Source organism: Leptopilina heterotoma, unplaced genomic scaffold (assembly GCF_015476425.1).
Source record: "Leptopilina heterotoma isolate Lh14 unplaced genomic scaffold, ASM1547642v1 Lhet_214, whole genome shotgun sequence".
Lineage (NCBI taxonomy): Eukaryota > Metazoa > Arthropoda > Insecta > Hymenoptera > Figitidae > Leptopilina > Leptopilina heterotoma.
This window is the reverse complement of record NW_025110932.1, coordinates 641920-663854: the sequence shown is the minus strand read 5'-3', so window position 1 is coordinate 663854 and position 21935 is coordinate 641920. Positions and strand designations below refer to the sequence as shown.

The following is a 21935-nucleotide window of genomic DNA, read 5'->3' as shown; positions in this document are numbered from 1 at the left end:
GCTTGATTGTCAATTTTTTTATTGCTCTGAAAAGAATGTGAAAGAAATATTAGGTTTTAAGAAAAAAAATAAAAAAACGAATTTCCTTTTGTTTGAAACTTTTCAAATTAATTTTTCTTAAAAAAAACTCAAGTTTAATTCTAGATATAAATTAATATTAAAATACCTTTCGATTTTCTGTATTTTGAATTAAATTTCCGATTGTATGTTTTACTTGATAAACAATACTTCGACTTAAACGTTTATTATTCGTCAAATCACTTTTCCTCAAGTTTTTCTTTGATGTTTTCGAAATATTTTTCTTTTCTTCATTCTCCTCTTTAATCATTCTCAAAACTTTGTCCAATAATTGACTTTTTTTATTATCAATTATATCGGAAGAAGATATATTTTTCTCTTCTTTTACTTCCTTCACGTGATTTTTTTTATCTAATCAATTTTTTTTTATTAATATTCTAATAAAAATAATAAAAGTAGAATTAAGAAAAGAAATAAAATAAAGTACCTTTTCGAGAGCTTTGTTTGTTAATGCTTAATTTTCTTGTTTTTGAATTATTGTTCTTCTTTCTTCTTTTCTTCGAAAATTTTTTTTCATTATTTTGAATATTTTTCTTAAGATCGTCTACCTCGAGAAGAAGATGATTCACTTTTTTAATAAGTTTTTCTTCTTCATTTTGAAGACTCTTGTCTTTTTTTTCTCGTTGTCTCTTTGTGTCTTTCATATGAAGTTTATTTTCACTATGATTTTTCTTTAAAGATTTTGATTTTCTCGGTTTGTATGTTTTCTTTTTAATCTTTTTTGTTTTTGGAGTTGTTGAAAATTTGTCTTCATTACTCAAAGTTGTTAAATCATTTTCTTTTATGTTAGATATTATATCTTCGTCACAATTATCATCACCATTCTTATAATTTTTTTGTTTCCTAGTCGACGGTAAAGTACTTTTTTCAATTGGTAATGTAACATTAGTTTTACTATCTTCTTCAGGGAATTTTAAATTATTTTTTAATTTCATTAAAATTTTATTATTTCCTTTTAAAATTATCATGGGAAGTCCACATGTCACTTGAGAAGAAGTTTTCTGTTTTGTTTTCAATTTTGGATGATTTTTTAATTTAGTTGGTTTCTTTTGCTTCAGTTCATTATCCTTCTCTATTTCTTCATTAAACTTATTTTTATTTTTGTCTTTCTCGTTCTCTATATTTTCGCCTTTTTCTTCATCACCATTATCATCTTCTTTATTTTTCAATTTCTTTTCTTCTTTACATTGATTGTTTTCTTTATTTCCTTTATCTTCATTTATTTCCACATTCTGCTCTATATTTGGTTTTTTTGTTCGATCCTCTATACCTTCTTTAGGTTCTTGTTTCATAGTTCGTTTTGTACTTTCTGAATTTTCTTCTTTTTTGTTTGTCTTTGTATTTTCTTCTCTTCTATTTCCATCAATATAATCATTATTATTCCCGTTTGCGCATTCCTCTACAGATTCTTCACAATTTTCAAAAGATTCACTACAATTTTCTTCTTCATCTTCATTAACACTTAAGTTACTTCTCAAAGTAAATTCGTCAGGAATATGATTATTTTTATGAGGGTCAATTTCACTCTTCCTTGTAGAATCAATAACGAATTTCATGTTAGAATTATTTCTTCTAGGAGAATATTCTGGAAAAGGAAGATTATCGGTGACGGTAGTCTCCTTCTTCCAAGTAATCTCACCACCAAATTTTTCATCAAAATTTACTAATTCATTGGCATTTGTTGTTGTTGTGGTATCTGCTTGCTTCAAACAACTCCAAAATTTCTTAAATGAAAATCCCCTCTTTACTCTTTCTGATACATCATCATTTTTTTCTCTGTTAAAACTCGAATCTACAAGGTTATTATTTTTCTTTTTTAAAATTGTTCTTTGCATTCCCAGTTTTTGTTCAGGATTCAATAAATTGAAATTGACCTTCACTGATGAATTGTCATTTAAAGTCATTAATTTTCTTGCCAATCTTTTTGCACTTCGCTTAGATGAATGATTCTTTTGAACAATCGGAAAAAAAATTATTTCTTGATCAGGATTAATTTCTTCTGTTCTTGAATTATTGGAAAAATTCAAGCAGACTTTTAGAGTTGAAGGTGAACTATTTTTAGAACATTTACTACTTTTATTAGTAGTTATTTCATCAACATCATTATCTTTTTCATTTTCTACTGAATCGGAGGAGAAATTTGTCTCGCTTATAGCCTTCTGATCTATTTCTTCTTTTTCTGTTTTCTTTTTCACTTCATTCTCTACTTCTTGTATTCTTTTGTGTAATTCAGTTTGTTTCTCCTCTAATTCTTTTTGCTTTCTTCTAATCTCTTCTAATCTTCTTTTTCCCTCAACTTGCAGTTTCTTTTTATTAACTCTTATCTTATTTTCCATATTCTTTAATTCTCTATTTTTATCATCTAATTCCACTTCACTTTTCTTTAATTGAGTTTCAAAGTTTTCGTCACGAGTCTGCTCAATTTGAGGAACGTCAGTGAATTCTGCAGGGTTTTCTTCAAACGTCGACATTCTGGAAAGAGTTGGAAAAATTAAATTTGAAAATTGAAAAGTAAAAAATTGTAATTCTCTCTTACCTAAATTCGGGTGTGAATTCGGTCAAAATTGAAGTTTCCTGGTCCATTGTTGAAGTTTGCGATTTTTGGTCTGAAGATTCCTCAATGATAACTATAATCTCAGGTGTTTTGGTAATAGATGGTAACTCTACTTGTGGAATGGAAGTAGATTTTGATGGAAGACTTGTCACTTCTTTAACAGGTTTAGAAGAACTTGTCTTAATAGTTAATTTTTCGACTGGAGATTTTGAAGTAGTAATATCTAAAGAAAAAATTGATTCTGGAAAACATGCAGATTCAATAGAAGTTAATTTCTCTTCTATCGTTGTAGTTTTCACGGTGGAAACTTTTTTTCTCTCTGATTTTGGAAAACATTTTCGAGAAGATACAGTTATATCTTCTTCTGTTGTTCCATCACAACTATCTTTGGAAGTTTCTTCTTTTCTTGTATCCTCTTCAATTGTACCTTCTGTTGTTTCTTTTTTAATGCCCTCTTCAGTAGTTTTAATATTTGATGACTCCTCCTCAGTGCTTTTATATTCAGTTGTTTTTCGTTCCACGTCTTCCTCGGTTGTAACTTCTGGCTGTTTCTCTAATGTGTCTTCGTCATCTGGTATTTCCTCTTCAGTGTCACTTTTAGTTACTTCTTCATTAACATTTTCTTCTTCAGTAGTTTCTTCACTTGTGGTATTATCCTCCGTTTCCTTTGTTGGTTCTTCTTCAGTATTTTCTTCTGTATTTTCATTATCATTTTCAATCGATTCTTCATCATTTGCTTCATTTTCATTATCTCCTTCACTTGTTGCTTTCTCTGTTGGCTCATATTTATTTGTGGTGCTTTTTATAGTTGTCTTCGTTTGTTCTTCTTCAGAGTTTTCCTCTACTGTTGTCTTTTCTTCTTTGTCTATATTTGCTGTTGTTGTTTCTTCTGTTACTTTTTTTTCAGTTGCTTCTTCTTCTTCTTCTTGGGTTGTTGATGTTGAAGATGTTTCTTCATAATCATTCATATCATCAGCTGAACCAGAATCTTGTTCTTCAGCATCATCATCAGGCTCTTCTTCCTGGTTCTTCGTAGTTTCATCATAAACCTCTTCGTCTTCTTCTGGTCCCTTTGATACAGTTGATTTCTCTTGTACATTTTCAGACGTTCCTTGAGTTATTTCTTCGACTACTAATCCCTGAGTTGTTGCTGAAACAAAACATTCTTTTAATTATTTATAATCTATTAATATTCCTAAAAAAATTTCTCTACTAAATTTCTATTTTTACTGATACTAATTTTTTTTTTTATTTTAAAGGTACCTTTAGTATCTCTAACAGTTGAACTGATATCTTGGAAAGAACTTTCAAATGTGGACTCTAATCTTGTTGAAGGCTCGGAAGTTTCTTTTGAGGATGTACTCTCTATCAAATTGGAACTAACTGAAGATAATGAAGACACTCCAGAAACTGTAGTTTCCATTGAAGAAGACTGATTGGTTTCTTCATGTTCAGAAGATTTCGATAGATTTTCATTTGAACTTAATTCAGTTGTTTGACTTGTAGATGATGACTCCTCTAGTGATGAAGAAATTTTCAATTGGCTATTACCTCCCGGTTCAGAAGTTGATATAGTTGTCGATATTTCGGGGCTCACGGGTGTTTTAAACGAGCTTGTTTTGCTGAATTCACTTCCTGAAAAAGTACTAGATTTTAGTAACTCTTCAAATTCGGAAATTGAGGATTCTTGGGGTTTTGTGAATTTAATGTTTTCCAGAGGTGCTATAGTTTCTTCTGTAAAACTAGTTAATCTTTCTACAGTAACTGATGATTCTTCAGTATTGGTATTAATTTCAGTACTTTGAACTTCAACAGTATTAGAATTTTCTTTAGTATTTACTGTTTCTTCTGTACTTGACATCGCTTCGGTGTTTGAAATTAATTTACTATTAGTAGTTTCTTCAGTACTTAAAGTTACTTGAGTACTTAAAATTCCTTCAGTTACAGAAATTTCTGTGGTACTTGAAAGTATTTGAGTGCTAGAGAAGTCTTTAGTACTTAATATTTCTTCAGTACTAGAAATTTTTTCAGTATTTGAGGATTTTGGAGAACTTAAAATTTCTTCTGAATTGAAAGTATCTTGAATACTTGACAGTTTTTGAGTACTTAATATTTCCTCAGTACTAGTAGTTTTTTCAGTACTTGAGGATTTTGAAGAACTTAAAATTTCTACACTATTGAAATTGTCTTCAATACTTGAGTGGGTTTGAGTACTTAATATTTCCTCAACACTAGAAGTTTCTGCAGTACTTGAGGATTTTGGCGTACTTAAAATTTCTTTAGTATTTGAAGATATTTGAGTGCTTGAAATTTCTTCGATATTGAATGTTTCTTTAGTGCTTGAGAATTCCTGAGTACTTGATATTTCTTCAGTACCAGAAGTTTCTTCAGTACTTGAGGATTTTTGAGAACTAAAAATTTCTTCTGTATTGAAAGTGTCTTGAATACTTGAGACTTTTTGACTACTTAATATTTCCTCAACGCTAGAAGTATCTTCAGTACTTGAGGGATTTTGAAAACTAAAAATTTCTTCAGTATTTAAAGTATCTTGAATACTCCAAGTTTCTTCAGTACTTAAAAATTTTGGCGTACTTAAAATTTCTTTAGTATTTGAAGTTATTCGAGTGCTTGACGTTTTTTTAGTATTTGGAATTAATTCAGTGCTTGAAATTTCTTTCACGCTGAATGTTTCTTTAGTGCTTGAGAATTCTTCAGTACCAGAAGTTTCTTCAGTATTTGAGGGATTTTGAGAACTTAAAATATCTTCAGTACTCAAAGTATCTTGAGTACTTGAGAGTTTTTGAGTACTTAATATTTCCTCAACACTAGAAGTTTTTTCAGTACTTGAGGATTTTGAAGAACTTAAAATTTCTACAGTATTGAAATTGTCTTCAATACTTGAGTGGGTTTGAGTACTTAATATTTCTTCAGTACTAGAAATTTTTTCAGTACTTGAGGATTTTGGAGAACTTAAAATTTCTTCAGTATTAAAAGTGTCTTGAATACTTGGAAATTTTTGAGTACTTAATATTTCCTCAACGCTAGAAGTTTCTTCAGTACTTGAGAAACTTTGAGAACTTGAAATTTTTCCAGTATTCAAAGTATCTTGAATACTCGAGAGTTTTGGACTACTTAATATTTCCTTAATACTAGAAGTTTTTTCAGTGCTTGAAATTTCTTCTCTACTAGAATTTTCTTCAGTACTTGAGAATTTTTGAGAACTTAAAATTTCTTCAGTATTTAAAGTATCTTGAATACTTGAGAGTTTTGGACTACTGAATATTTCCTTTATACTCGAAGTTTCTTCAGTGCTTGAAATTTCTACAGTGCTAGAAGTTTCATTAATATATATAGTTTCTGGAGTACTTGAAATATCTTTCTTATCAGAAGTTTCTTCAGTATTTGAGGGAGTTTGAGTACTTGATAGTTTTATAGTACTGGCTATTTCTTCAGCACTTGAAATTGAATTAGTCGTCAATGTCTCTTTAGTATTTACCATTTCTTGAGAATTTGATATTTTTTCAGTAATTGGACTTGTAGAAGAAATTTTCTTGAAACCCACGATTTCTTCGGAATTGTAATTTTCGTTAGTTGTGGAACTAAGTTGAGCAGTATTTATTTTTAGAGTGCTTTGCGATTCTTTATTATTTGTTACTGGAGTTTCATTAGTCGTAGATAATTTTTCAATGTTTGTAGTTGCTTTGGTATTTGAATCTTCATCAGTGCTTAAATTAAGTTTAATAGTTGATGTTCTTAAAGTTTCCTTATTGTTTGTTATCGCAGTACTCGAAACTTGTACAGTGCTTAAAGTTTCTTTATTTGATATCTTTGTAGTAGTTGGAATTTTGTCAGTAGCTAAAGTACTTAATATTTTTGAAGTGGTGGATATTCCTTCGGTGTTTAAAATTTCTTGAGTACTAAATAATGCATTAGTTGATGGAGATGAATTTGTTAAAGTTCCTTCAGTGGAGGTTGATGATTTTTGTTCGCTGCTTGATGTTGTTCCTTGAGTTGTCAGTGCTTGCGATTCAGTAATTGTTGTTTCTTTCGAATATTGTTCACTTGGAGAATTAGTTATAAATAGTGGTGTAATATCAGATGCCATTCCAGTTGTAGTTACTTTTATTTCTTCAGTAGTTTTATCACTAAGGGGAATAGTAAATTCAGTAGGCACGGCACTGACGATCATTGTTACAGTATTTTCTTTCCCTTCAAACGTAGTTTCCGAAATAGATTCGGTTTTTAATAAATCTTCATAAATAGTTTCAGTTGTTGCAGAAGTTGTTGAAGTTGCTACTTCAGAAAACTTTGCTCCAGTAGTTAGTTCAGTAGATCCAATCTCACTTGTTTCTTGAGTACCTACTTCAGAGGCTGTAGTTTGAATAGTTGGTTTTTCAACTGCCACGGTTGCAATTTGCAAAACACTGGAGGAAGACATTTTATTTTCTGTCATTAGAGAAGAAAGAATAGTTGTAGGAACCGATGTCTGAATTTTCGTTGTTTTATCAGATTTTTGTGCTTCTGTGGTTGTTTCTACTTCTGTAGAAGACTTGGGTTTAATTGTGGTTGAAATTTCAGTCATGATTATCTCCTCAGTTGTAGTTTTTGTTGCATTAAAATTTTTGGGTTCAATTGTTGTTTTAATTTTCTCAAAGTCTTTTGCTTCAGTTGTACCTTTAGTTTTTGTAGAAGACTTAAGCTCACTTGTAGCTTTAACTGTTGTCGAAGTTTGAATTTGAGTGGTAGTTTTAAATGTAGTTGATGCCTCAGCACCAGTTGTAGATTTATTTTTAATTGATTCAGTTGTATTATTAGTTTGAGTTGATGTTATTGTTTTAGTTGTAATGTCTGCTTTTGATGGAGTCTTACCTTCGGTTGTCGATTTAGGCTCAGGTGTACTTCCAAAAGTTATACTCTCAGAAGTTTTTTCACTAGTCAATGTTGCATTCTCCGTCATTGAAGATGTATCTTTCTCTTCTTCATCTTCAGAATAATCGCGCCAAACACTGTCTCCGCTTCCGGAAGCATTTTCTTCTTCATCATAATCATCGTCTGGATACATTTCAGTTGTCAACAAACTCTCGTCAATATATTTTTCGTAATCGTACTCTTCAGTTGAAGTATCTTTTCTTTTATATCTTTTTCCCTTTGCTGTAAGTATTATATTATATTATTAGAAGTTATTATGTTTTAAAATATTGATTAAGACAAACTAATTATAATATTATTATAAAAAGTTTTATTTGGTTATAACTTATAAATAAAAAAGAAGAAAATACCTTTTAAATTAAATTTCTTCGGAACAGAGATGTTTTGAAATCTGCAAAAAAAACATTTTTCTAAAATATGAAAATACTTCAAATACTTCAAGTATTAAAATTTATTTTAAAATTTAAATAAAACAAATTTTAATAAAAGTTTAAAAATGTATTTCTTCTTTTATTAATTTTAAAACTTACTTGAAATTTGCTTGATAACGATTAGCATGATTAGGTATTCTAAAATTTGAAAAAGATTGGAGAGTTCTTCCTAATCTTCCATATTTTATATGTTTTGATTTGTTTGCAGGAAAATAAAACTTTTCATTTTGTTTTTGGTTTTTATGTTTTATTCGATTACTATTTTCTCTAATTATTTTTTCTATTGACTTCTTGTCTTTCTTCTTTACTTTAAATCCTTTTTCAGTCAACAATTTGAAACTGGCAATATATTTTTCAGTTGATGAGGTAGCAGGTAGTTTTGATATGTTTTGTCCAAAAAGAGATTCCAAACTTTTTAAATATTTACCCGTTACATTGGACGAATGTAGAAATCTTAATAGACCACGTTTTCTTCTAGATAATTTTTTATTGTTTTTCTTGGCTACTTGTTCATTGTTTTTATTTAAATTTTCATTTAATTTGTTTATTGTCAACACCAATTTTCCCAGTTGACTAGTTAGAGGTTCTATTATATCAGATAATGACTTTTCGTTACCCTGAAGAATATTGTCAGCCTTATTGTTCCTGGATGATTTTTTATTATAATGAGAGTTTTCTGTTAGTTTTTCTAGATTATTATTTTTCATCTGATTATTTCTTCTATCTTTCACATGGTTATTTATTCGTTTCGAATTATTATTTTTTAAATGTGGCAAACTATTATTTCCTAAATGATTGAGATCCTTATTACTAGTTTGATTAAAATTATTTTTCTTCATTTTGTCTTCATGTTTTGAAATGTTTGACTTTTTTCTTAAATTTGACGTTTTCTTTATAAATCTTGCAATTTTATTTAATTTCAAATCTTTGTTATTCCTCTTGGACAGATGAAATTTTCCATTTTTTAATTGTAAATTCGATGAATTAATCTGATGAATTTTAGATAATATATTTCTTGATTTAAAGAAAATTAAATTATCATCCTTTCGTTCCAAGCATATTTTACATTTCGAAACATTGTGTAAAATGGAAGTATTTTTAAAATTACACTTGGAGTGAAAATTATTTTTCACATTTTTGTCAGGATATTCATTGTTTAAAAAAGTTTGCAAATTTTCTCCTCTTTTCGATAAATCAAATAAAATTGGAGAATACTGGTCTTGATTAAGGAAAAAATCATTGCTCAGTCCTCTTGTTAAGTACATTATAATATAAAGCACCCTAAAAAAAGTTAATAATTATTATAGATAATAAAATTAATAAAATAATTAGTAAAGAAAAAAGAAGAACTGATAAAAGTGTATAAAAAATTCTGTTAAGAAAGAAACTAAATAATTTTTAAAACATTAAATTACATATTTATTTGTGAAATGAAAACTTTGTAGTTGACAATAGTCAAATACCTGTAAATTACGTGATATCGCATTTGCTTGAAAAACTAATTTCAATCATCATATTAAATAACGTAAATATCCTTTCATGAAACGTTCTTTTTCGATTAATTTTATTAACCAAATTTTCGAAAACTCTTATTTTCGCTTCCAAATTAGGAAAGCAAGATATCACAATCGACGGCAAAAAAATCATTAAAATTTAAAAGTCAAATTCAAAAACTCCTGTTCATCAATATTTTTCAAAAGAATACTTATATATTGTTAAAAATATAGAATTAAAATAGAATTTTCCTTCAATTGTACCAATAATATTTTGACATGCAGATTTACTGACAAGTCATTTGTTTTTTGCTTTTTGCATTTTTAAATTGTCTAGAGTGAACATTGCAGATACCAGATATATTTGTATATTATTTTACTTTTTCAACATTTTTTAAAACTTGTATATATATTTAATTTATAATAATAATCATCATTACTAATAACTAATTATTTCAATTAGCTCACACTAAAAATAATTTGAAAATTATAAAATTCTTAAAATTAAAAAGTTTAAAATTGTATTATTAACAAAATATTAACTATATGTTAAGGAGATATCTTTATTTTCTTTTTCTTTTACAAAAGAAAAAAATGATTTTCTGTATTTTTTTATTATTTTTACAATAATAAAAAAAAAAATTACATAAATTACATGTCACATTAGAGGGCATATTAGCACATATCTTACTTTTACTATCAAAACTAATATTTCAGTCTAAATTTAAAATTCTTAGGTTTAGCCATTTTGTTTGTTTTAAATATGATAGAAAATGTGGCAATTGGCTTTTTATTATACTTTCTATTATTCGACGGAAAATTATTAAAATCTTCATTATCGTTATTATTATTGTTACACAATTCGTGATAATTGTTAGAAACTGGCGTTGTGAAACAAGGATTATTATAAAAATTATCTAAAAGAGTCTTATCAACTATATCTTCTTTTGTGGGTACTAATGTCATGGTTTCAGTTCGATGAAAAGAGTTTTCATCTTCATTTATATTAAAGTTTTCCATATTATGTTCACAATCGAGGATTTTATTGTCCGACTCACCAGATGGTAAATTACTCGTTACTACAATTGGATCATTGGTAGTTTTAGAAAGGATTTCATCTGTTTGGGGGAAAATTTCTTCAGGCAATAATTTACAATTGATTTGTGTATCAACTTCATTGGTAGCTTTAATTGTAGATTCAGTTGTGGCTTCAAAATTATTAGTAGTTTGAATAATACATTGAGTAGTCACTTTAACATCAATTTTTTGTAAAGTCTCCATTTCACCAGTAAATTTGATAATATTTTTCTTTCGAGTAGTTTCAGGAAAGGATTCAGTAATAGTTTCGGGAAAAATTTGAACTTTCGTAGTAGTTTCAAAATTATTTTCACTAGTGATTCCATTGTTGATATTATTATTACTCAAAGAATTTTTATTTATCGGATCTGAACACTGATAAGGATTTAAAGTTGTGACATCTGATTTTAGAAGATTTTGAATTCCATTTAAAATTCCTGATTTTTCCTTGTTAGTTTCCACTTCCTCGCCACCTTTATTCAAAATCTTTAATTGGTTCTCAAAATCAATTGGCTTCTCATTTCTACAATGACATGGCTCTGAATTGAAACTTCTATCACTACATTCAGCTTCACAGGCTCGCTGAGAATAAATGCTTTTCTTTTTTCTTAAATTATTTCGACTTCTACGTCTTTGATTTTTTATTCTGAAAAGTTTAAATGATAATTTTTTATTTATAAATAACATTTGATTGTATTCAAAATATAAAAAAATTTCTTGAAAAGTGAAAACAAATATTTTGAATTTGTGAGAAAAATGTACCGCTGACTTTTTCTTCGCCTTCGGTGATGACTAGAATTTTTGCAATCTTTTTTGTTTCTGCAATTTTCAAACGTGTTTGAATACTGATCATTTTTTAAATAATGAATAACTGCATTAGAAGGTGAGAATGATTTAAGTTTCCGTTCCGTTTGTTTATTGATTTGTTCGGGACGATTTCCATTCTTATACTTGTTTTTCAAACTGCTTTCCTTCTAAGAAATAATTTGAAATTAATTTCTTATACCATATATAGAAAATGAATTTATTTTTCCTTTAAAATTATATGGAATATATTTTTTACTTTATTATTTTTAAATTCTGCGTCACTTTGCTTCTTTTTCTTTTTTGAATTTGTTTTTAAATTTATTTTCTTTCCTCTCTCTTCTTTCGAACTCTTAATTTTCTTTTTTTCATATTCTACGTGTCGTTTTTTTCTTATATATCGTTTCTCCAAAAAATTCAAATTATGAATTGAATTTAGTGGCTTGTGAGATTTCTTTATTTCATCTTGAATTGAATTTTTTTCAAAAATTTTTGATGAACTAACTAAAAACAAAATGTTTCTTAAGTGTAAGAAGTACATATTAAAAACAATAAAAATTCAATGCTTTTAATGAAAAAAAAACCTAAATTAAAAAATTAATAATTATGAAAAATATGAAAAATATTTTTACAAATTTTCCAATCTACTTTTATCATTTTGCAAGTCTGATGTCTGTCGAACACTTTGACTTCTTTGCAAGTTGTTGTGAGAAAAATTTTGTGATTTTCCCTGAAGAATTTGATAAAAATTTCCTGATACATTGCTTGTAATTGTGATAATATATAACAGACATAATATTCCTTGCATATCTCGTCATTTCGTAAACATCAAGAAAAACGTCGTCAAGTAAAAAATCCGTTTAAAGAATTATAAAAAATATGGTCAAACTGATCTCCTTTCAAAATGACAGTTTAATAACATATAATTTTTAAACAATTGACAATCAATTTATATTCACTTTTTAAACTGTAATAATAAATTGTTGAAAACTTGTCATAAAAAATTACTAATTTTCAAATGAATTACTTGTAGATTAAAATATTAAAATAACTAATACTTGTTAATTAAAGTATAAAAGTATTTTTGTTAAAATATTACAAATGTGTGTTTATATTATGAGCTGTTAATAAAAGATTATTTTAATAAATCTTAGTACCTATAAGTTAATTGAAAACTAACAAATAATGAAGTTCAGGCACGTTCGGTTGAATTGATAAATAAACCAAGCGAGAATTCATTAGTTATTCAAAGCACGCGTGGAATCGTGTTTATAGCATTACAACCTGTTAAACGAGAGCACAGGTTCATTAGGCATCAGTTTTCTCAAACAAATGCTTAGCAAATTTGCTCAATTCACTGTTTGCATAATGCGCATTGTTTCGTTTTGGTAATTAATTTTTCCCATCTATATCGCAATGTTTAGTCATTTTTAATTTCTGAAAAAATTTTCAAATAAAACTTTGTGCTGTAAATGTATAGAATGAAATAATATCATTAAAAAATCAAATAAAACAGATAAATTGGTTCGAGATAAAAAGTTTCTGTAGGTGTTGTTTCTAGAGACTATTGAAAGTTGGCTCTGTTTGTTATTCTGATCGACTGGTGCAATAAAAGTAGCAGTCCTTATTTTTAATTTAGCCTGATCCTCGCTGAGCTGCTTCAATATGTACGTTCACCTGTGTCGAGACCTGTGTTTACGTGGACACGTAATTAAAATACAGTTGCATTATAAATTGAATAATATTTCATTTCATACCGAATAATATTTGGTAAATCAATTAATTATATTAATGAATAAGAATATTAATTTTTATAAATATTATAAACAATACAATACAACTGTAAATTTTTAAACGTTGGGAAATATTTATTTTTAAAAATCGAAATCGAAGAAAATAAGTTGAGAGTATAACCTTAATTCCAAAGGTACATAACAAAATAATTAACTGTCTGTGATTTTTAAGTAAATTATTCTCCAGAATTTCCCACTTCGAATTAAAGGACGCATCGCGCAAAATCCTGGAATCGTATCTTCGAGATAAAAGGAAACGTCTTAGTACCAATTTCTTTCTGTGTCTTTCAAGTTTACAATTTATTATTGGTGGTGCACTAAATATATTGACTTACAATTTTAAAAATTCAAATTAGCGTCAAAATGATTATTTTGCTAATGATTTTATTTTATAATGCAATAGTTACAAACCAAGTAGAAATACTTTTTGAAAAGTCATCTTGTACGCAAGGTAAATACCATTGATTTAAATTTTTTTTTTTATTAAAGTTATCCCAAAATATTTAAAAATTTAAAATTGTAGATCACAATAATTATAGTGAAGAATCGTCATTATTACTGGACGAAATGAACCAAGAACTTCTTTATTTAAGAAGAATTCAAGCCGAGGTAAAATGGAATTTGTCAACAAAATCATCAATTGAAACGGAAAGAATAAATTCAATAATTTTTGAATTACACAGTAATTGGAAAGTAAAATGGTGCTCGAGATTTCAGAATTTCAAAGAAGTATTTCAATGCTTTCACAAGATGATAACTGATTTACTTTGCAGAGGACCAATTTATACACCTGATATTACCAAGTATTTAGTTACTTTCTTCAATTATCACATTTACATTCACATTCTTCACAATATTCATATTAATAATAAATTCTTTTTAGAAAATTGTCAGCACTTGAACAAAAACTATCTTTAACTTACACCAGAACAAAAATTTGCAGATTAAATAATCTTGAAAATCTTTGTTTTCATGGAGAGCCAGATTTGGAACAGTTAATGTCTTCCAGCAGGTAAATATAAAAAATTTATATTGTTTTTGAATATAGAAAATTAGTTAACAAATTAAAAAATAAAATTGTTCAGAAACGAAACGGAGTTACTTTGGATTTGGAAAACCTGGCAAAATGAAATGGGGCACTTAAAAAATACATTTACTGAATCAGTGATGCTTCAAAATTTAGGGGCAAAAAACAATGGTACAGTGAAGTGACAAAGTTTTTTAATAAAAAGAAAATTAATATTCTACTTAGTAAATATTATTAAAAATAATAGTTACATTTTAATTCATATTATTCGGTAAGAAATATAAAATTTAAATCGAATAATTTAAAATTGATGCAGGTTACCACGATATTGGGGAATACTTGAGAGAAGAATTCCAAGTTTCAGATTTAAAGAAACTAATCTCTAAATTGTATTTTGAAATTCGTCCATTATACAAACTTCTTCATGCCTTTGTGCGTTACAAACTTGTACAATTTTATCCGGAAATTCTTTATCCCAAGCGACCAATATTTTCTCATCTATTAGGTAAGATTATATAAATAATAATAAATATATTTTTAACTGAAAAAAGTATTAATTGAAAAAATGTATCGCAATATTTTTTGTTTAAAAAATAATATATTTATTCTTTGCATTAAGATGAGTAAAATTTTCTTAAAGGAAATTTATGGTCCCAAAATTGGAGTCCACTATTAACCCGTCTTCTGGAAAATGGTCAGCTTTTCAATATAAGTAACCAAATGTCGAGAAGAAATTACACTGTTCATGAAATGGTAAAAAAGGCTGAAGATTATTATCTGTCTTTAGGTTTTCCAAAATTATCAGAAACATTTTGGAAAAAGTCAATTTTCGAAAGGAATAATAAAAGCATGGATTGCCACCCTACAGCTGCAAATATGTACACCAACAACGATTTTAGGTATTAATTACAATTTAAAATATAAAAGAGAAATTATTAATTAATATTTATAAAACTAAAACTTTAATTTAAAAATTTAAATTTTTAATTTATGATCAATGAATTTAATTTAGACAAGTACTAATTACAATAATTCTAGAATGTTGGCGTGTTTACAAGTTAATCTGGAAGACTTTGAAGTGATTATTCACGAAATGGGACACATTCAATATTACATGGCCTACGAAGATCAGCCAACAATCTTCAGGGTAATTACTATTAAAGTTTAAGTGCAAAAAGTTTGTTTAATAATAATGATTTTCCAGGACGCTCCAAATTCAGCATTTCATGAAGCAATCGGTGATACCATTCTGCTTGGAATGATGGCACCTCAAAATTTACAAAGACTGGGACTTGTCGAAGATTCTCTACTAATTGATAGTGAGTAAAAACTTTATTACCGTACTTATAATTTTAGTAATGTTTCTTGGATTTTTCGTGCTATTGGAATGTCTCTTAGTGAAAAGCCCCACCACCACGACAAGGTGGACATCCTTCGGGGGGAAATTAGTTTTACTGGAATTTTTAATAAATCTATTAAAATTTTTTTTAAATATCGTAACGTAAAACAAATTGAAATTTTATTTTGCAGACATTCCGATTTTGTTGAAGCAGGCACTTTTTAAGCTTCCTGTATTGGTTCATAGTTTAATAATGGATTTTTGGAGGTGGGAAGTTTTTTCTGGTAAAATAAAACCTTCGAACTATAATCGATCCTGGTGGACATTGTACACAAAATACATGGGAATTGAACCACCGACACGTCGATCAGAAATTTATTTCGATCCCGCTGCGGTGTTTCACATCACAGAAAACGTCCCTTCAATCAGGTGTCTCTTTTACTTTCAACAATAATTATCAATTTCTTTTTATTAGTAAAATATTATTTTAAATAATCTTTTATTATAGGTATTTTCTATCGACAATTTTGCAATTTCAATTTTTCGAAAGCATTTGCCGAGCGTCAGTCACTGGTAAAATCGAGAGGACGAATTTTCAAATTCCGCTCCATCAGTGCGATATTTACGGTTCAGAAGAGGCAGGAAAAATTTTGAGGTAATAATAAAAATTCTTTTCACTACATTACTCATTGTTTCCTATTAAAATGATGATTTTTCAATTTTTCCAAGATCTTTTATGCAACTCGGAAGCACTATAAATTGGAAAGACGCTCTTTATCAATCGACAGGCTCAACAAATTACGAAGCTAAATTTCTTTTAAACTACTTCAAACCTCTACGTGAATGGCTGCAAATGCAAATTGACCGTCACAATATTCCAGTTGGATGGGATTGAATTTGTTTCCCAAAAACAAAAAGTGTTAGAAAAATAGGAGCAAATGATAAGGACATTTTACTAGAGTAAAAAATATATTCAATTACGAATTTATATACAAAATTGATTAAAAGCGAATAATTGTAAAAAAGATCTGGAAGAGCGAACTTTTAGAATTAAATTAATAAATTGTCTCATTTTCCACTTTTTCTCTCGACGATCTTTCAAAATATTAAAAAAAAATAGTAATAAAACCTATTACAGTATTCACATTTTAAAACAAAATACATTGTTTAGAGATTAAAATGTACTATTCATTGACACGGGGTTGTTTTTTTGCTAATAAACTATCTCTTTTATTGTGGATAATTTTGTCGATTTTTATCGCGAATAAATATTTTTGAGTTTTATTCATTCTTCTTCAATCGACATATTTCCTAAGCCCGCATTTGTAAACAGGTCAAACTCTTCTCGTTTTAAAAGCGCTTCTTTCACGTCTTCCAAATTCAATGTCTCCACGTAACTGTAAAAAATAAAAAAATAAATAAAATAATTTCTTAAAGATTATAAAAGTATTAAGTCTAGTAAAAATTTTACAAACCTATTTTTATCTTCTAACTTTTCTAACGCTGTTGCGTGGGATAATCGAAGAATATTATCAACAAAACATTCCACTGCCTGAAAATAAAAGTGTTAATTCTTTTTTCAGAGTAAATTTAATTTGAATGCAAAAATATTTTACCCGCATAATCACATGACTTCCCGAACAATGTCGAACTCCTGGAATAATTTCCTCGTCTGTTAATTTAATTCCAATGTTTCGGGCAGTTTCGTTAACGTAAATAAAAAGAGACTCGGACTCGACAGGCATTTCCAAAACATCCGCGTCCGACAATGTTTCATCGTTTTCAATTTTAAAAACATCTGTAATGAATTTAAAAATTAAATTAAATAAATTTAAAAATTAATAAATTATTTATCTTATTGAAAAGTTAAAATAAAGAATATTTTTCCTACCACTTGGTTTACTTTCAAAAAGAATGTCAATTTCTTCGTCTGACTCTTCGCAATTGTTCTCTTCATTGTTTTTACTAGTCTCTGAAAGCCATTTATGAAGATCAACTGGTTTTGTATAGGTAGAGAAAATATTTGAATCCGAGTTGAAAGATTTCTTCATTCTATCAATTGAAGCATTTTCAAAATTGAAAATAGAAGACATTGGAGTGTAAGCATGTCTTCTTGCCCACATAATTATTTCCTTAACACTCCACATTTCTTCTGCAGTCACTTTTCGTTTTAAAAACGTTCTCACCGCTCTTGCTCTTTGCCACTGTAATTACAGTAATGAAATTAATGAAAATTCTTTGTACAATTAATATTTTTCAAAAATTACCTCAAAAGCTCGTTGTTTTCCAATATTGTAACTGAGGAACTCTTCTACGCTTCTACAAGAAAACGGATACAATTTTCTGTATTCTGGATCAGATACTTTTTCAGTTATAAGAGGTAGCCGATGAATTATAAATTGAACTATACTTAAAGTATCTGTTAACCGCACGTCATCAATTGACCTTTAAAATAAAAATCCTAGTTAATTAGAATTTCCAAGAATTGCAAATTTCATGTTTAATAAATAATTTAAAAGTTTACCTCATAATTTCATCATGGATTTCCTTGTTCATTTTAATTTTTCCCAAAACAATTTTCGGCTTCGTAGTTTTGGCATTATTTTGCAATTTAACATCCGATTTGGATGAATTTGAACCTACTCGAAGATCAAAGCTCCTTACAATCTTATTTTCGTTGACATTATTATAGGCTATTGGGTCAACAATTCTTAAAGCTGGTTCACTATAGTTGGCAGTCAATAAAATACTGTTCACCGGATTTATTTTGATTACTTTCGGCTTTTCACTGATTTTACACACCTCCCCATCTTTATTATTAAAGTTGTTCACTTTCTTTTGAATACTTATGGGGTCAATTAAAACTTTCGATTTTGGATCAAATTTAACAGGTACAAAATCTTTGTTCTTGAGAACTAGAACTTGATTTTTATTTGTCGATTCAAAAGCATCAGGAATTGAAATTTGTAATGGTTGCATTTTACCTGGTGTATCTTTTAAAGTATTTGCTAATTTTTCTACACTATTGGTATTTAAAATTGAATTTGTTTGCAAACCATTGAGAGAAATTCTCGCGTCAGAATCCAATGATCCATTTCTTAAATGCACGACTGTTTTGTTACTCTCTATTGAAAGAGATTTTGATGATAATTTACAATAGTCATGATCAATGAGAGAGATTAATTTTAATTGTGAACTTTCGTCTTTTGGAGATTCATGTGTTATTGTTAAATTTGATTCTTGGTCGGATTTTTCTAATGTAATTTCTTTTCTCGTCGAGCCGTTAATGTTTAAATCTAATTTATAATTTTCGGTATTGTCGGTGATGGAGTTTGTCGCCAGACGTGGTTCGCTAGTTTGAAGCCAAATGTCAACTACTGTTTCTGCACCTTTTTTTTTTTTTAAATATAAAACATTTATTAAAAAATACAATTAACAGAGAATTTGTTATTTTAAAAAATACTTTAAATAAAGAAAACGATGAAAGGCATATATCGTATCATTTACAAACTTTTCTTCTTTTGTAAATCAAATTACGGACCTTTTTTAAAAAAAAACTGACTTTTACGCACTTGAAGCAAATTTATGGACCTTTACGGGATTTACGAACCTAGTTCGAGTCCTGTGAAAGGTCAAAAATTAATAATCAAACTCTTTATAATTGACTTCTGACCAAACTGACTTAAGTTTTTATCGTCTTCTTCACTTTAAGTAATTTATTCTCCAAAAATAGAAATTTTCGTTTAATTTAACAAACCTAGAGTTTGAAGACCAGTGAATGTTCGATCTAGTTTCAGGGGATGAATAATGTCGATTGGTTTATTTAGAGTGTTTTTAAAATGCAATTGGACTCGCAATGGAAATTCACCCCAGCCACGTCTTGATAAGTGAAACGGCGAGGATCTAAAAATAAAAATGATTTATTGAGTATAATTGTAAAAAATTGAAATAAATTTAAAACTCACGTGATTTCCACGACGTCATTGGGTCGATAGCTCGGATCCAGTAGGAAACGAACTTTGGCAACGTAACCTCCGATATCCGCTTCTTCCTTGCTGCCCCTGACGTACACAGTCCATTTGTGACTAGTTTTATCTTCTCTCCATTCAGGTGGGATCCATTTAGAAATATTCCCCACGATAATTCGTTTTCGAATTTTATTCCTATGACCTCTGGATGGACCGGGTGCTTCTGGAATTGCATTTTTAGGTGGAACATAGCGAGGAATCTTTTTCGGTGGTTCATTTTCGCTTGATTCAGAATGTGAACGTTTGACATTCTCTTCTTTAGAACTATTTTCCGAATTTAAGTTCTCAATACTTTTTTCGGGTGTACTTTTCGATGTAGAAGGAATTGCATCTGGAATTAGAAAACGTGGATCTGTCGATGTTGAGGGTATTGCCACATCGATAAATTGACTTTTTTTCAACACGCGTGGTGATTTGCCCAAGAGTTTTTTCACCGCTGGATGAATTCGTGTTTGTTTTGTGTCATTAATGTGCGATGCTTGACATTGTTTGCGATTATAAAAATCTGTAACAACTGCATAACGTAAGAGATGTAAAATCCTCAGCGCTTCATCGAGACGATTTTGTATTTGAAGTACTTCCTTTTCTTTTTGATCAATTTCTTTGGTAAATTCTTTTTCAACGATGTCAACTATTTTCTTTGCTGTTGTTGCGCGAGCTGAATTTTAAAAAAAGTATATCAATTAAAAGTTTTATTAATTAGAAAATTGCAATTTATTTTGCAGAATGGGTACATTTTTTATTAACTTACCACTTTCCTCAAAAGCTTTTTGTTTTGTTTCATCATTCGGGACGGAAGATTCATATTCTGGATCTTGATCATCATCCAACGAGTCTTTTGAAGTATTCATTTATCTGTTGAATATCTGAAAATTGTTTTCCTACCGTTTATTTAAAATACTGATTAAAGATTATTATCATATAAAAATTATTAATTAGAAAGAATATGAATTTTACTTTTAATTTTATATCGAAAGAAACATTTTATTAATATTTACTAATAAAATTTTTACATTTTTTAAAAATAAATTCTTTCTTATTTAACATATCAGTCAAATTAATCGCTTGATAAAAAAATAAAAGATCTAAGATGAAAAATATAAATTCTTGAGTTCTGAGAGATAAAATTTCTTTTACTTCATGTATAGATATTAGAAAAATTATAAAATTATTATAAATCGTATTATTGTTTAAAAAAAAAAATTAAATTTTAAATAAGTTACGTTAAATTAAATTTTTATTTCCGCTACAAGTTTTAAAAAATAAGTGTCAATGCGAGGTTATGATAAATGCAAGGACAAGAATGTTTATTTTCTTTATGAATTAAAAATTTCGTCAAATAATAGTAATAAACACTACATATAAATAAACATAAATATTGATTTTTAGTTTAGAAAACAATTTATTATTTTTCTAAATTTTTCAATATTTTTGAGGTTAGAATATAAAACATTAAAATCTGAAGAATTATTTACATTAATGTATTTACCAAGACAACATTTCATGGACAAATAAAATTAATGAATTGAAGAAAAAAATATAATTTTCGGGTCATGTGGCAAGAATGTGAAATAGTTGAATAATAAACAATTTGACAGATCTGTCAAGATCAGAACATGCGGTTGGGCGTGATGATTATTAATCAATATTTTAAACAGACCTGTAAAAAACTTTGACGAGAAACTTTGTGTGTAGCTGCAGAAATATATTTTGCAAAGTAAAAACACTTTCAAACAGGATAAATAATTTAAAGTTATTAGAAAAATGTTATGAAAATGTAACATTCGATCAATATCTGTTCCCGGTGCCATAACGCCATAACACAGTGTTGATAACATAGAGAATATAATTTCTATCATTTAACAGGTAGGGCAACCTTATGAAAATTAAGGCGCCAAATTTGAAATTCTGCTTTTCTTTTCTTCCTTCTCATTTAATTTAATTTAATAAAATTTAAGATAAATGAAAGGAATTCTATATCAATATTAAACTTTTAAAAAATAATTTGTTTGTAAATATGTAGGTACGAATTATAAAAATGAAAATAAATTTTCTTGTCAATAAGAAGAAAGGAGAGAAAAGTTACAATAATGTTTGTAATATTAAATTTTGCGTGACATGAAGTTACTTTCGAGTTAATTTGAAATTTATACTTTAGGTCTGACCTCCTTCTGTTTTTCTTTTGTCTTTTCTAGTTGAATAAGAATGTTTATGTTATCACTGTCAAAAGTAATTAGTCACTTAAAAGGTCTCGAATGTACGAATCATAATAATTTATCTTGGTGAGCAAACACACACAAAAGTGAAAACTTGCTCTCTAAATCTGAATATGTGAAATTTCACTTATTGTACGTTATAAGTCGTCCTCTCGATCAATAAGTG

General features: G+C 28.1%; 3 protein-coding genes across 5 annotated transcripts; 1 reads left to right on the top strand and 2 right to left on the bottom strand.

Moving 5' to 3' along the window:
* Positions 1-107: 107 nt before the first annotated feature.
* LOC122501795 (mucin-3A-like) lies at positions 108-11415 on the bottom strand. Its single transcript, XM_043611544.1, has 8 exons — positions 11332-11415; positions 10544-11144; positions 3896-7783; positions 2615-3782; positions 1264-2550; positions 627-921; positions 167-409; positions 108-116 (listed from the first exon to the last, which is right to left on the bottom strand). Exons 1-8 carry the CDS (start codon positions 11413-11415, stop codon positions 108-110), a joined length of 7575 nt encoding a protein of 2524 aa, XP_043467479.1.
* A 1910-nt stretch (positions 11416-13325) lies between these two features.
* Positions 13326-16444, top strand: LOC122501761 (angiotensin-converting enzyme-like). 3 transcript variants are annotated; one of them, XM_043611481.1, is made up of 12 exons: positions 13326-13610; positions 13683-13962; positions 14043-14171; positions 14245-14357; positions 14503-14691; positions 14827-14880; positions 14974-15085; positions 15225-15333; positions 15391-15505; positions 15717-15954; positions 16034-16180; positions 16255-16444. In XM_043611481.1, exons 1-12 carry the CDS (start codon positions 13523-13525, stop codon positions 16418-16420), a joined length of 1740 nt encoding a protein of 579 aa, XP_043467416.1. In that variant the 5' UTR covers positions 13326-13522; the 3' UTR covers positions 16421-16444. The 3 variants fall into 3 exon arrangements, with proteins under 3 accessions (XP_043467416.1, XP_043467415.1, XP_043467418.1); XM_043611480.1 differs by having other exon boundaries at positions 13327-13610; positions 14827-15085; XM_043611483.1 differs by lacking the exon at positions 13326-13610 and having other exon boundaries at positions 13802-13860; positions 13933-13962; positions 14827-15085.
* Positions 16445-16475: 31 nt separating this feature from the next.
* Positions 16476-21399, bottom strand: LOC122501760 (YEATS domain-containing protein 2). Its single transcript, XM_043611479.1, has 10 exons — positions 21214-21399; positions 20305-20419; positions 19491-20211; positions 19283-19428; positions 18050-18914; positions 17793-17970; positions 17417-17729; positions 17142-17323; positions 17001-17077; positions 16476-16922 (listed from the first exon to the last, which is right to left on the bottom strand). The coding sequence occupies exons 2-10, from the start codon at positions 20402-20404 to the stop codon at positions 16811-16813; spliced, it is 2694 nt and encodes an 897-aa protein (XP_043467414.1). The 5' UTR covers positions 20405-20419; positions 21214-21399; the 3' UTR covers positions 16476-16810.
* Positions 21400-21935: the final 536 nt, after the last annotated feature.